Genomic DNA, 16,934 nt, shown 5'->3' with positions numbered 1-16,934 from the left:
GTAAAACTGTCACTGTTCTCAGACAACATAATGCTAAACATAGAAAATCCTAAAGGTGCTACTGAAAAACTACTAGAGCTCATCAGTGAATTTGGTAATGTTGCAGGATAAAAAATTAATAGGCAGAAATCTGTTGCATTTCTATATACTAACAATGAAATATCAAAAAGAGAAATTAAGGAAACCATCAAATCAAAAAGAGCAAAGCATCTAGGAAGACCTATGGAGGCAAAAGATCCTGTCCTCTGAAAACTATGAGATGCTGATGAAAGAAATCAAAGATGACACAAACAAATGGAAAGATATACCATGTTCTTGTATTGGCAGAATCAATATTGTCAACATGACTGTATTATCCAAGACAATGTACAGATTCAACACAATCCCTATCACATTACCAATGGCATTTTTCACAGAACTAGAACAAATAAATCTTATAATTTGTATGGAAACACAAAAGACCCTGAATAATCAAAGCAATCTTGAGGAAGGAAAACAGAATTGGAGGAATCTGGCTCCCTGCCTTCAGACTATACTACAAAGCTATAGTCATCGAAAGAGTATGGTACTAGTATAAAAATAGAAATATGGAACTATGAACCAGGAATAGAAAGCCCATAAGTAAACCCATACACTTATGGTCAATTTAGGCACAACAAAGAAAGCAAGAATATATTTAATACAAATGAGAAAAGACAGTATCTTCAATAAGTGGTGCTGGGAAAACTATACAACTATATGTAAAAGAAAAAAAATTAGAACATTCTGTAATGCCATATACAAAAATAAACTCTAAATGGATTAAAGTCTTAAATGTAAGACTGAATACTAGAAAACTCCTAAAGGAAAACCTAGGCAGGACATAAACTGTGGCAATATCTTTTTGGATTGTCTCTTAGAGCAATGGATGTAGAGAAAACAATAAAAACAACAACCACTAAATTAGACCTAATTAAACTTAAAAGCTTTTACACAGGAACAAAACCATAAATAAAATGAAAACACAACCTACAGAACGGGAGAATACATTTTCAAACAATGCATCTGACAAGGGATTAATCTCCAAAACATACAAACAGCTCATACAGTTCCATATAAAAAAACCAACAAACAAACCAATTAAAAAATGGGCAGAAGACCACAATAGACATTTTTCCAAAGAAGGCATGTGAAATATGCCCAATATGCTCAAAAGGTCATGAAAATATGCCCAATATTCCTAATTATTATTTATATCAAAAGAAAATGAAGTATCACCTTATAACAGTCAGAATGGTCATCATCAAAAGTATATAAATAATAAATGCTGGGGAAGGTGTAGAGAAAAGGAAACTGTCCCAGAATGTAAATTAGTGCAGCCACTATGGAAAACAGTAAGGAGGCTCCTTAAAAAAATATAGCTACCATATGATCCTGCAAATTCACTCCTGTGTATATATCCAGGGAAAACTGTAATTCAAAAAGATACATGCACCTCAGTGTTCATTGCAGCACTATTTACAATAGTCAAGACATGGAAGCAACCTAAATATTCATTGATAAGTGAATAAATAAAGATGTTGTATATATATATGAAATGGAACATTCAGTTCAGTTGCTCATTTGTGTCCGACTCTTTGCAACCCCATGGACTGCAGCACATCAGGCTTCCTTGTCCATCACCAACTCCCAGAGCCTACTCAAACTCATGTCTATTGCATTGGTGATGCCATCCAGTCATCTCACCCTCTGTCATTCCCTTCTCCTCCTGCTTTCAATCTTGCCCAGCATCAGGGATTTTTCCAATGAGTCGGTTCTTCACATCAAATGGCCAGAGTATTACAGTTTCAGCTTTAGCATCAGTCCTTCCAAAGAATATTCAGGACTGATTTCCTTTAGGATTGACTGGTTGGATCTCCTTGCAGTCCAAGAGACTCTCAAGAGTCTTCTCTAACACCTCAGTTACTTAACCATTAAAAAGAATGAAATAATGCCATCTGCAGCAAGATGAATGAACTTAGACATTATCATAAAAAGTGAAGTAAGTCAGAGAAAAACAAATATCATATCATTTCCTTTAAAGATAAGAATTGTTACACGACAGACTAAGTCAGATGACTTGGTGATATACTGCTACTATTTAGTCACTAACTGACTCTTTGTGACCCCTAAGACTGTAGCCTGCTAGGCTCCTCTCATCCATTTCTCAGGCAAGAATACTGGAGTGAGTTGTCATTTCCTTCTCCAGAGGGTTTTCCTGACCCAGGATCAAACCTGCGTCTCATGCTTGGCAGGCAAATTCTTTACCACTGAACCACCTGGGAAGCCTGGTGATATATTGAGCCACACCTAATGGGAGTTCAATCAATTTAAGTCAATAAATTACTTATGACCTTACTAATAATACTAGCTACATTACCTATACACTACCTATTTTATGACATTGCTGTTTCTTACACATTACTAACACATTTAGTAACACATTACTAAATGTGCTACTGAGCCTTTGATAAAACGATGACTAGGTAACTTCAAGCAAGTAACCACTTATATAGTTCTATATAAGATCAATGACTATAATATAATAGTGTAACTCTAGATATGGGAAGAAAAATTAGAGGGAACCATTTTCTGGACCATAACAGCGTAGTAAGACAGGTGGTCCAGAGACACTTGGTTACTGTTAATAGGACCTAGTTCAGTAATAGCACATTGAGTGGTCTATTAAAAAAAATCCTTGCCTGATCTAGGAATGATCATTCCTAGCACCATGGGACTAAATGGTCATGAAATACCTCTCAAACTATGATTGAATTTTTAATACCATGAGGGGACCTGTCACTACAAATTTTTGTTTGCTACCTGCTTCTACAAGAAAAAAGTCACTAGCTGCTGCATTTGCTGACCTTCAACACATTCTGAAAGGAGTTCAGGGCAGAGATCAGGAAGAAGCACTCTGTGCTCTTGGAAAAATTGGCAGACCAGGCCTTCACATAGTTAGATATTTCTAGGAGAAAATTTTAATGAGCCCAATTTCTTGCATATTTCTCATATCTAGAAAAGCACTAAAATCAATAATGGACATCTGCTCCTGGTGACAACAGCAACTTCTGCCAAAAATGTGTACTTGACTGGACATACTCTCTTCACTAACTTTGTATATATAGAGTCCTCTCCTCCCAACCTCTTGGGAGCAGTTTCTCAGAGCTAGCTGAGGCTGTCTCTCAGGCTATAGGCCTCCTTTGGCCCCAAATAAAACTTAACCCACAACTCTTATGTTGTGCTTTTTCTCCCCCAGTCAACAAGAATGACAGTAGTTCAAATCTAGGTATATCTGATTGCAAAGATAACATCTGAATGGTGAAAGCTCATCACAGGCCAATTTTTCCATATTACCTCTAAAACACCATATCCTCTCACACTGTATAGCTAGCAGCTTTTAGTAATTTCTCATTTACTTGCTGTTTCTTAGCGGTTCCAATTTTTTGTCTTCTTTTTTCAGTACCTAGGCTTTGCTATCTTCTTGCTCCCATAACACTTTGTATGTGTCATTTAACTTGTGAACTCTCAAAAATGAATTGCTAATGAGAAGAGTGAATCATTTTCCATGTTTGGTTTCCAAGATTTCTCATTTTGAAAGAATAAGTTTCCAAATATTAACTTGCTTTAAATGATTACCCATACAAACCCCACCTCCATAAACTTTATCTTAAGTGAAAAAGAAAAGCCTGCCAAGTTAGAATACATGAATAGCTCTTCTAAAATTATTGAATATAAGTTTAAATTACCAGAGGTTGCATCATTATGGGTTATTTGAGAATTGTTTGTCTTCTATAATATGAAGGTTATTCTCAGAGGAATACTGATTGGAATAGAAACCAGATGTCTTTTTCAAGACTAGACTGAAAAAAATGACAAACAAGTAGAAAATTAATATAAGAATGACTAAAGGAGGTTTCTAGAAACTTGAAGCATGGGTATAATAGAAAAAGTGTGTGTGTGTGCGAGAGAGAGGGAGAGAGAGAGACGAGAATAAAAAAAAAAGTAGAATAGAAAAATGCAGAGAAAGGGAAGGAGAATGAATAGGATATGATAAAACAAGTTTCAGAATTCAAAACAGAACCAAAAAACTCCTAAATCTTAGTAAATATTTGTATCAACAAGGAAAGCACATAATTGAATTTTTACATATAAACCAAAAAGGGGGAAAAAAAGAGACAAGATGATCTTTCAGTCTAAAAGGAATAACTTAAGTACTAAAAAGATGAGGACTATTATTGAAAGGCAAAAAAAGCTCCCTTTAAATTTAAAATATAACACACTCTGTGTCAAAATGATCCAGAAAGTTTATATTTTTCATCTCTTCTCTTCCACCTTTTTTGAGGGATGAAAAGAACAATAATATTTTTGATGTTTTGAATTTGTTTCTTGGTTTTATATTTGATTATATTAGAAATATAATATATTAATAAATGTCAACATGCTAAGTGAGATAAACAGAATGGAAGGCATAAAGAAGTCAATCCAGGGAAGGAGGCGTACACCATACATAATTTCATTACAATTTTTGAATTAGTCTTTAACTACCCCTTTTTCTTAACACTAAGAACTAGTGTTATTTTCTTTATTTATCCAAGTCAAAAATAATAAAGTTATATCCTAATAAAACATTCTATCTTGGAATAATTTAAAACATAGTAAAACTGCATTCATTTGGAGTCCCTTAATTCAGAATTTGTTTCCATTCAAACTGAGTTTCCATTGAAGTTTATCTTTTTGCTTTGCAGATATTTCTAACCTAGTACAAATTAGTAGGACAAATCAGTTGTCAGGGGAGATTTAAAAATATTTAAGAGAGAAAGCAACTTTCAAACATCTTTCAGAACTTTCACATTCACATTTGCAGATAAGTTGATAATCTATTTTCCTATTTTTCTTATTTATTCAATTAAGCCAGGTGACAGTATGACTTATTACACATATAGTTCTTGGCATTAATAAACAGTATTTCTTTAAAAACATGCTCCAGTTTTTTATTTTTACTAATTCAGCAATGCTCTAAACTCATGAAACAATGCTTCCAATTTCCCAGCTTCTTAGACTAGGAAATCAAAGCTATAATTATAAGCGGCCAAAAATTCATTAGAAAAAATCAGTCTTTTGCTGTTCTTATGGCTACTATCAAACGACTGATATGACTGCCTGTTTTTAACTTCACCATTTTTTCTTGACATTAGAGATATAAAAGTTTAGTTTTTTATATTCCTTGTTATATAATTCACTGAGGCATTATATGCTGGTATGAACTACTCTAGTACAACATTCCTCTAGACTATAAAGGTAATTTTCTATTAGGTAAAATACACAGAGAGAATGCCAATATTGTCATTAGAAACTTCTTTCTCAGTGTCACCTGAATTGACTCAACTGCACATTAAAGTGTATTTGGACAACTTTGCAACTCATTTATGGCTGAAACAAAAAAATAAACTGCTTTAGGCTTTTGTAATATGGTCCCACAACACAGCTTGCCTCCTGATAATTTCATGTGTTATAATACTGGGAACTGTAATATTCTGGTTGTAGATATTCTAGAAATATTGTTTCTAATATTTTTATATTAGATTTTAATATAATATTTATTAATCTTTCTAATAAAATTTCTAATATCTAGAAAATTAGTCTATAGGGTCTCAAAGAGTCAGAAACAACTGAGCGACTTACATACATACACACACACACACACACACACACACACGCACACACACTCAAGACTGCTATAAGAAATTTTCGTTTTTGCACCTGAGTACTTTAGAAAGAGATTTTATTTCTAATTCCACCCTTTTGTGGTAACTGATTTGCAAGATGCTTACTGGTTCTTATTTTAAACGAATGAGAGGTGCAGATCCCTTGGATCCAGAATGAATAGGATTTGAGTTTATAGCATTCCTCTCACCTAACTTTCCAACTGCCTGATTTCCCCCTCCAATGCCAGTTCTCTTCCAGTCTATCTGAGTTCTGCAAATGACACTGCTATTTATCCTGTTACAAATGTCAGACATCTGGAATTTAACCTTGACTCTTCCTTGTTCCTCACACTGAATTATCACCTAGCTTTGTCTCCAAAATCTATCTCCCCACTTCTTTCCTCTCCCTGCTCTGATCCCCGTCTAAGGTATCATCAATTCCAAACTGAATTACAGCTACAGCCTCCTAACATCCCCAACATTGACATCAAGATCCTCCACAGACAAGAGGGAGGGGACCTATGTATACCTGTGGCTGATTCATGTTGATGGATGGCAGAAACCAACACAAATGTGTACAGCAATTATCCTCAAAAATAAAGTAAAAACAAAAAAGATCCTACACACATTGGTCTCATATCCCCTAACTTTTCCCTTGTTCACTCAACTCCAGTTACACTGTCATTTAGTTTCTAGAATATACCAAGCTCATTTTCACCTCAGAGCTTTTGTTTTTCCCTGTTACCTTTGCCTGGAATGCATTACCTTCATTTCTGATTTCTTCTTATCCTTCAGATCTCAGTTAAATCCTCACCTCCTCAGAAAGGTCTTTTGTGACCAGATTTAAACCACAATGACATCCATGAAACATTAAAAAATGATAGTTTTGGCACTCGTTTTGCTATGTAGACAATGAACATGGAACCAAAGAATGACAATTTAAAGCAAAGAATGTAGTAACCCTAATTGCCCAGTCTTTGTTGTTTTCCATAATGTTTTCCTAGGGTTGAAGCAAAACTCTCTCCATAGCCATTACAATAATTTCCAGCTGTTAGAATGGCACTTATTATCAAAAAAGGCACTAATGTATAGCATTGAATCAGGAGATAGATTCTTTACTAAAGTTAAGTGTTAATTTAAGGAGAGTCTAGGCAATCAAGAGCAAATTGTATAATTTAACTTCATTATACAGATATTTCTGAATTGGGAAAAAAAAGAAGTAATAACTCTGGAGATCTTGCTCTAGGTCTAAAGTTGTTTGGTAAGTTAAAAATATAATTTGAAGAACTTGATTTCTAGATTAGCATATTAGATAACTTTTTATAAATGTAAAATTAAACAACAATTTTTTATAGACTCAAGCAAGAGACACAAAGAATCTAGATACACTTGTAAACTGAGATATTTATATAGTTGAGTCACAGGCACACAATTTTGAGCATATGACTCAGACTTTGTATCTTATATACAGTTAGCTTTAAAATGTTAGGGCATAAGTGTAAGCACAAAGTTTGCATGACTGAAGATTTATAGGAAACCCCCACACTTGCTCAATTATTTTTGACATTTTTCTTTGGAGTTTAACTAGTGCCTTTGCCCAGGTCTATAAGGTTTATAAGTAGACCCGCCTGTACCCCAGCTTCCCGTTACACTTAGAACAACCTCTAACTCTTATTATCATGACCTTCAAAGTTCTTTACGATCTGGCTCCTGCCTACTTTTTCAGTTTTACTAATCTCTCACAACTTTTCCCATTGCTCATGTACTTCATTCAACATACTGGCCTTCTTTCAGTTCTTGGAACACACCAATGTCAGTCTTGTTCCAGGCAGCTCAAACTTTTATCTCCTCAGATGGGTCTTTCTAACTTAAAATGGGTCCCTCTATCCATTTATCCCTCTATCTCCTATCTCCTTGGACACCTTGTTTCTATCCTATGCACACCCACGCTGCCTCTGCCATACACACAGGCCAAAGAGCTGTGTTTATGTTCTCTCACCGGACAGCATTCTCTGTAAGTTCAAAGACCACTTCTAGAATACTCACTGTACCTCCGAAAGTCTGGGAAAACATCTGGTACTAAATAATATTTGATAAATAGTTAAGTGAATGAACTAAGGAAGTGAGTAACACTGGTTGAATGGCATGATCCAAAGTTGAGGCTGAATTGATGAAATGGGGCTGATAGAAGAAAAGATGAAAATAAATCCACAGTTTGGTGACAGTGATGAGAAATAAATCTCGGATCACAATCTCAAATACGCAAGGGGCAACATATAACCTTATAAATCATCCTGGCTTCAACTTTGAGAATTTCACCCCGCTTACCTCTCACCACTGGTTAGTAGAAACTTATGTCAACTATTCTTGGGCTCCCTCCTCTGTTTCACGATGAGACAGAATTCAGGCCCAAGACAAGGGACTCAGTTGTGTCCTTTGTCTGCTCTAGTTACTTGTAGGTGTCTACTGATTCTGCTCATGAAGTTTCTTCAGGTCTGGGTTCTCTGCCTTTCCAGATGTCTTTTAAAACATGAGAAATATTTATGAGGGGTGCTTATGAGTCCGTCTGTTTTTAGACATGTAGGCAGTCTTTACTCTTTGGAGCTTTGCTGCTTCTGCTGTGTGCTGTGGTAGTACCAGAAATGCACAGTGTGGCTCCCCAAATAGATTTTTCTCTATGCTGCCTGATCTTATGGACTCACCTTTTCTGGGATTCTTCTCAAAGACACTTTGATGTTTCACTTCTTTTCAGGGCATTTAGCACAACCCTATGAAGCAGATTTGGGCTTTACCCAAGTTGGGAGGTATATATGACTTTTTCTTCTCCTACATCTTTCCTTTTCAATCACAAAGTTTGGGTATCTTTTTGAAAATATGAATAACAGAAAAAATAGGATAAAGGAACACAATTTTGTATTTCCTAAACTTATTCTCCTGGCAGAAATTAGATTAGTTTGGGTCAGAATAGAGGCATAGAGTACAATTATGATCATGTCACTCTTCTGATTATCATACCATAATGGTCTCCTATTGCTCTTAGGATAAAGATCAAACTCTGACTTAGCATTCCAGTCACTAATTTTAAAACTATGTCACATTCATAAGTATGTATAATACAATCAATAGGAGGGAACATCGTTAAATATTTTCATTCTTTTACATTTTTATATTCTATCCTGTTCCACATCCTCCTAGTTCCATCCTTTCCCTATAGGTAATCATTGTTATTTATTTAGTTTCTGGTGTATCTTTCCAGAATTTTGTATGCATATATAGGCAAACTGAATACATATGTGTGTATACATTTTTGCTTGTTCTCTTTTTATGGAAAAGGTAGCATATCATACACAATGTTCTGCATGTTGTATTTTTTACTTAATAAAAAAAAAGAAAATCTTCCCATCTCAGTATTTAGAAAATTACGTCATTTTTTTTACAGCTGCATAGTACCCCATTGAATGAATATATCACAATGTATTAGACTAGCTTCCTGTTGCTGAACACTTAATTTATTTCCAGTCTTTTTCTATTACAAAAAAATGACACGATGAATAAAATCATAAACATATCATTTGAATGGATATTGCCAGTTTACTCTCCACAGAAGTTGAACTAGTTTTACAGTCTCACTCACAGTATATATAGTGCCTGTTCAGTATAGTGTATTGTCAAACATTGGGGATTTTGGTAATCTGACAGATGAAAGAAGCATTTTATTGTTTTTTCTTGCATTTCTCATTTTATGAAAGAAAGCATCCATCATGGACAAGCACTATAAAGTACACAGTGCTATGAGTGTCTACCATAAGAAGCAATAGGAAACTTTCCCTGTGATAAAGGCAATAAAGCTGCAGTTTAAAGGATGGGTGGGAGTTCTTTCAACAAGGAAATACCAGTGGGCTCTAGGAGAGAGAATGAGAAGGACTTTGGTATGTTAAAAAGCTGGAGAGGCAAGCAGGGTCCTGGTGGGCTAACCCAGAGTTTAATCTTTATCCTAAGAGCAATAGGAGACCATTATGGTATGATAATCAGAAGAGTGACATGATCATAACTGAATTTCATATAGTCTACCACCAAATCAAAGTAGGCAAGTATTAGCACTGTTTCTTTTATGAAGAATCCCAGGTACTAATCTCTACTTACTAAGAAAAAAAGTGAACTTTTAGAAATAGATGCAAGAATGCTTTGTTTTACAAACTTAATCCTTTGTTTTACAACTTTAAAGCTCAAGAGATAAGAGATGTTTCCAATTAAAAATGAAGTTAACTCAAATTGGAAAAAACAAAAGAGCATTTCTGCAAAGTATTTTATGTGCTTAGCCTGTCATTATGTGTACATTAAAACAAGAACAATAAATACTTGTTAATGAGATTAAAAAAAACCCAGAGGGTTTACCCCATCTAGAGATACCTAAGTTACTTTTGTTCCTGGAGAATTCCTTTCGAAATATAATAAGAGATAAGTGAGGCTCTTCATGATGGCTGTGGTGCTTGTGAAACAGGTTGTAAGCCCATAGCATGCACGCAAGCATTATGTAAACTGATAATCAAAGGATACATATTCCCTTATTAAGATTTAATCCATTCACTGCTATTCACTATAATATTACTGCTATTATATTTTCAAATCACAAGGTACAATGGCATCTAATGAACTCAAGATTGCTGGGAAAAATATCACAATCTCAGATATGTAGATGATACCATTCTTATGGCAGAAAGTGAAGAGGAACTAAACATCCTCTTGATGAGGATGAAAGAGGAGAGTGAAAAAGCTGGCTTAAAATTCAACATTCAAAAAACTAAGATCATGGCATCCAGTCCTATCCTTTCATAGCAAATAGATGGGGAAAAGTGGAAGCAGTGACATATATTCTTTTCTTGGGCTCCAAAATCATTGCAGATGGTGACTGCAGCCATGAAATTAAAAGACGCTTGCTCCTTGGAAGTAAAGCTATGACAAACCTAGGCAGTGTATTAAAAAGTTGACACATCACTTTCCAACAAAGGTCTGTATAGTCAAAGTTTTTATGATTTTTGCAGTAGACATGTACAGATGAGAGATTTGGACCAAAAAGAAGGCTAAATGTCAAAGAATTGATGCTTTTGAACTGTGGTGCTGGAGAAGATGCTTGAGAGTCCCTTGGAGTGCAAGGAGATCAAATCAATCAATCCTAAGGAAATCAATCCTGAATATTCATTGGAAGGACTGATGCTGAAGTTGAAACTCCAATACTTGGGTCACCTGATGGGAAGAGCCGACTCACTGGAAAAGACCATGATGTTGGGAAAGACTGAAAGCAGCAGGAGAAGAAGACAACAGAGAATGAGATGGTAGGATGGCATCAGTGACTCAATGGACATGAGTTTGAACAAACTCAGACAGTGAAAGACAGGAAAGCCTGGCGTGCTGCAGTCCATGGGGTCGCAAAGAGTCAGACATGACAGCGACTGAACAACAACAATGAACTTAGAGTACACAGATTACAATTGCATATTTACTTTGTTTCTAATTTTAATTTTATAATTAACCTTATACAACAAATGAGGCACTGAGTACTCTTCATAAAAGAAAATCCATTTTTGAATTTAAGACTTGAGCACTTACTTAGCAACTTTTGACTTTGACTCCATGATTTCTTAGTGTAAAATCTGTAGGGTCAATGTGGAATAGATGAATTTAGTAGCTCTTGAATATCTACATGTAAATTAGCTGTTAATAATTTTCATTTCTTTAGAAGGACTATCCGAGTCCTAGGAGTTCTAACCCTGCTCATTAATGTTGCCTACAAAACTAATGGAGATATGATTTATAACACAGTACATCATATTTTCTTTTTTCTCTCTTCCTCCTTTTAGAGAAATACATGATGGAATATTCTGTAGTCATCTAGCTTTCAACAGAGGCAAATATCAACAGAGGGTCATCTCCTTCTGCTTTAATAAACTTAGAAAAGTCATATTTGGTGCCTAAAGAGTAATTGAGTAAATTTAAACTATGCTGTACTTTTGATTCTGTTCCTCCAAAGCATAGACACAAAGGGAAATTATAATATAATTTATAATACAATTGAATGTATTACTTTATTTTCTTTTCCTATTTGGTCTATGTGCACCACCTGGTGGTAAAGCAGTGCATTTCAAGTGCTGTGTGTGTGTGTGTGTGTGTGTGTGTGTGTGTGAGTGTGTGTGTGTGCGCGCGCACGCGAGAGTGTCTGTGTGTGTGTGTGGGTGTGTGTTGAGAGTATTAACATGGGAAATAGAATGTTAATATGTGTGTGTGTGTGTATGTGTGTGTGCGCGCGCATGTCCATATGAGTGTGTGTGTGTGTTGAGAGTATTAACATGGGAAATAGAATGCTAATATGTATTCCTAAATATTGATTTAGATTAACAATGCAATTATTTTGCAACAAATACCTAATGAAACTAGTATAATAAATACATGCTAGAACAGGAAATTAATATATACATGCTAAAAAAAAGGGAGAATAACTCATGGTGGAAAGCAAAATAGCATTCTCTTTTTTACATGAGCTATACCTCTTAAAATTCCATCCTTAAATGAACATATATTTATTGCATCAATGTTCTTACTGAGGACAAGAGTCAACCATTGATAACCAACATAAAACCATATAAATTTTTCTTTTTTTTAATTTTTAAGAATAATAACTTTAAAAGTATGTATCCTCTTTCTGATCTTAGTAGGTTAAGTAACAAGTCACAGAATTTTAAAACTACAAGGCACCATAGAATCATCTAGACTAATTTTACAAGTGTTGTAGCTGAGATTCAGAAACACCAAGTGACTTGTCCAAAGTCACACTGGTAATTAGTGGCTCAACTCAAGTAAGAATATTGTTATTCTTACTTTCAGTCTAGGAACATAAGACATAAAGTTATAAGCAATGCTGAAATATCTCTATATGAAGAGATATACCCTTAACTTAGCTATACACTTCTTGAAGACACTAAGGTGTGACTTAATACATATTAGGAGTTTTATTCTAACATTCTGAACACAAGGAATAATAGTAGCAATGTATGCTTCATAAATCTATGTAAAAGATTTCCTGTTAAAAGATCTCTTTACATATATGGTCAAAACAATATTTTTCAACTTATTTCAGCTGCTATGAGAAAAGCTAAAAAATTCTGTTTCCCCTTCTAACTGCTTCAGAATCAGAGATTTATTTCTACAAAGTAGGTACCCATTTGTAGATGTGAGCATAAACCATGTTCATAGCTCCCTCTCATGACCACTGAATGAATACTATACAAGCCTCTTTTATTCTCGCTGTTGTATTCAACTAACAGCTCACTGGTTAAGTTTTAATTGCTTCCAATGAGGTCAGCAAAGGTATTTATCGAAAAGCTCTGAATAAAAGGCTCCACACACATACACACAAGCTCACATGCGCTCACACACACAGAGACAATCCTCTTGCCTGCTGTTGATTTATGGAAACAATTATGATTCCGCTGGAGAATTTCTCAGCTGAGAAATAGTTTGTAGCTACAGTAGAGAGGCTCAAGTTGCACAGGGCAGACAGCAGACATGGAATTCTTGTGTATCCAGCTGTTATCAACAGAACAAGTAAGTGACTGTTACTTGTCTTTAAAAATAATGCTAAATGTTTGTTAGTCGTTTATCTGTTTCTCTGGTTTTAGTACTGAGGGGAAAAGTAAAGTTACCAGACTTTTGAGCCGTGTGATTATCTACAGTAATTACATTATAGAACTTACATAAAGATAAGGTTGAAATTCTCCAGAGCAATTCTGACATTTAACTTAAGAACTGTGGGCAGTTCAGAAGAAAATAACTGTCAAACCACAACCGTAAAAGAATAAAGACATCTAGGAAAAAGCATTTATATTTTGTTAATAGTAACTTTAGAACTGAATTTAAATCAACAGCTCTAAATTGCCGGATGTTTCTTATCAAATAGGGACTGGAATGAATGGTACAATCATGTTCAGATTAACCTCTACTAATATAGAACTTTTATAAGTCTACAAATAGAGTGGTAAGGGCCCTGACATCCTCTGTGAAAACTGTTTTAAACGTACCCTCACAGTAAGAATTACACGGTATGTTGTAACAGTATTTGCCCACTGAAATTTGTAAAACCACTTTTCATCTTCCTCTCTCTCCTCCCTTTCCATTCTTCATCTCTCATTGCAAACAGAAGTCAAGTAGCAAACAGCATCTCAGCAACTGAGGTTATTACAACCTGCTTTTATAAGGATACACCAACAGAGAGTTATTTAAGGAGGACTCCTATACTGCTATCAGGAACTAAAAGGATAAGGCTAACAATTTGGAGAGTGCAACTGCTCTTCCTTAAACCAATCTACAGTTCACAGATAGGAAGAGGTCAATGACCTAGGAGCAACAATCAACTCAAGATTTAATTTTCATTATGTTATTCATGAACACCCGGAGCACTATACTATAATGCGCAAATGGATACTGACATGGATCCTGCCAAGTTTGCTCTACAGATCATGCTTCCACATTATCTGTCTGGTGGGCACTATATCTTTAGCTTGCAATGACATGACTCCAGAGCAAATGGCTACAAATGTGAACTGTTCCAGCCCCGAGCGACATACAAGAAGTTATGATTACATGGAAGGAGGAGATATAAGAGTGAGAAGACTCTTTTGTCGAACACAGTGGTATCTGAGGATTGATAAACGAGGCAAAGTGAAAGGGACTCAAGAGATGAAGAATAATTACAGTAAGTAATGTTTTCTTATTTACAGAAAAGCTTATGAGCCTTAACAATCTGTGAAAAGATCAATTTTCAAGTGACATGCTGTCTCAATTTCCCTTTTTTAAAAAAAAATTAAATGTAATTTTCTTTTGGCTCTTATTTGGGATAAATTATGTTCCCAAAAATATCTCCTGGAGTAAGGCAAATATAATAATATTACAGTTGGAGCCGATAAACCAAGCCAATTTGAAAATATATTCTCCATGTCCTAAGCTCAAATGCTCCTATGTTAAGCAAAACATAAACATTATTATTTATCCTGAAATGTGATTTATTGTCTTGTAGCAAAGCTCACTAGGAACTCTACTAGAATACTCAGTGACTGTTGCACCAAAAATGCATTATCATTAGTTTGAGGAAATACAGATTTTTTTCAAAAAATAATTTGATTTCTCTTGAAAAAATATTTCCATGGTGTCAAATACTGAATTGTGCTAAAATGACTTGTGCAATTGTATATAACTATAAAACAGATAGGAATCTGTGATCTCTTCACCTGTTCATGTCATAGGAACTTGTATTTGATTGCTTAATTATTTACCTAGGCACAAAAACAGGCTCCTCCTAACATTTTCTTTATCTTCATAGTCTATGTCATAAAAGTTCTATGTTACCTTAAGGGAAATATAAATGTGAAGGAGGAAATAAAAGTGAGTTGGAAGAGACATTAATTTCATGATTTAAATGTAGATAATTATATTTCCTTCAATAATCAGTTATTCTTTTTATGTTGATGTATCAGGTTTGGATTTATCATTTAGCAGTTATTATTAATAACCAATTCCAAAAGTATTAAATTTTACAGAGTAAAATATATACCTGAACATGTACACTAAGAATTTAAAATCCCTGAGTGAAAAGAAATTTTGTTTGCATTACTAGCACTTGAACAATGTTATAACATATCATTTTATAATGTTACATATGTTAAATTTAATTGAAAAAGAATGCATGGGGGTGATACTGTAAACATTTGCTTAGCATAGTGCCAGGCTTACAATTGAATATTTAAAACTTTGCTGCTTATTTAATAAATGTCTTTTAGGCTTCTAAACTATTAATAATAAATCAATATGGTAATATGGGGAATTATGTTTCCAATATGAAAATGAGAGAAACTACTTTTTAAACTATAACTGATATAGAATGTTAAGGCCATTTTAATGGATTGCTAACAGTATGGTTATTATTACCTCTATTAATAATGTTATCATGTTAGTTTTAGAATATTGCTCTCTATACTTAAGTTTAGCTAAGGAAAAAACTATTTGGAGGAAAGTTTTGTGGATAGCTATTTCTATGTGAGCAATAGAATCTGGCTCATATCAATAAATGACCCCATAGACTGTGGTCTGCCAGGCACCTCTGTCCATGAAATTCTCCAGGAAAGATACTGGAGTGGGTAGCCATTCACGTCTCCAGGGGATCATCCCAACCCAGGAATTGAACCCAGGTCTCCTGCATTGCAGGAGGACTCTTTACCATCTGAGCCATGAGGGAAGGCCATTTAAAAGTTACTGAGGTTTATAATGGATAGCAGAACTTGGTGGAGAAAACAGAGCCCAGGTGGAAGTTATGACAGAGAGGTCCAGTCCCTGCCTGTGACTGACTCTGGTACCACTCCTTACTTTTTCCAATTCTCATTTTTTAATCTGTAAGATGTGGGATATATACAGATGATCCAATATACATTTTATTTTTAAATTATTTTTATTTATTTATTTATTTTTCATTTATTTTTATTAGTTGGAGGCTAATTCCTTTACAATATTGTAGTGGTTTTTGTCATACATTGACATGAATCAGCCATGGATTTACATGTATTCCCCATCCCGATCCCCCCTCCCACCTCCCTCTCCACCCGATCTCTCTGGGTCTTCCCAGTGCACCAGGCCTGAGCACTTGTCTCATGCACCCAACCTGGGCTGGTGATCTGTTTCATACATTTTAGTTCTTACAGTCTATTTTATTCTAAACTTTAGAATATATAACATAAATGTGAACAATCTAAATTCTCATATAATTACCATACATATTGAATGAGATGAAAGTGTATATCATCTTAATGATAAGTTGAGCTGTCAGAACTAATTTCAAATTCTGGTAGTAAAGTTATTGAACCAAAACACTGTAGAATTCTTCCATATGCTAATTCCTTTTGACTGCTTTTACCAAGTAATGAAAAAGTGAAAAATCAGATGCAAAATTCAGTGAAAGTGAACAGTATTCGTAATTAATTGGGATCAATTAGAATATCTAAAATTGGAATACCTACAATAAGAATGCATTCAGATATATGTGTCTTATTTTGTATTAAAATTTCTTGAAACTATGAAACTCAGGTATTTTAAAACATACACAAAGTGCTAAAGTTTTCCATAGTTTGAAACACAATTTAGCACTGACCTTGAGTAACCATAAAGCCA

The 16,934-nt window shown here is 34.7% G+C and overlaps 2 protein-coding genes across 16 annotated transcripts in view; one reads left to right on the top strand and one right to left on the bottom strand.

Moving 5' to 3' along the window:
• Positions 1–16,934, bottom strand: part of FAM227B (family with sequence similarity 227 member B) — a 216,846-nt gene that overhangs the window by 63,091 nt on the left and 136,821 nt on the right. The gene's annotated exons all lie outside the window — the stretch shown is intronic.
• The window catches only part of FGF7 (fibroblast growth factor 7), a 61,936-nt gene continuing 58,033 nt past the window's right edge, over positions 13,032–16,934 (top strand). Inside the window, exons 1-2 of the mRNA XM_020875519.2 lie at positions 13,032–13,325; positions 13,918–14,472. Of these exons, the coding sequence (XP_020731178.1) occupies positions 14,187–14,472 (286 nt within the window). The 5' untranslated portion in view covers positions 13,032–13,325; positions 13,918–14,186. The remainder of the gene's footprint in view (positions 13,326–13,917; positions 14,473–16,934) is intronic.

Source organism: Odocoileus virginianus, chromosome 6, assembly GCF_023699985.2.
Source record: "Odocoileus virginianus isolate 20LAN1187 ecotype Illinois chromosome 6, Ovbor_1.2, whole genome shotgun sequence".
Taxonomy (NCBI): domain Eukaryota; kingdom Metazoa; phylum Chordata; class Mammalia; order Artiodactyla; family Cervidae; genus Odocoileus; species Odocoileus virginianus.
This window is presented reverse-complemented; position numbering and strand designations above follow the sequence as displayed.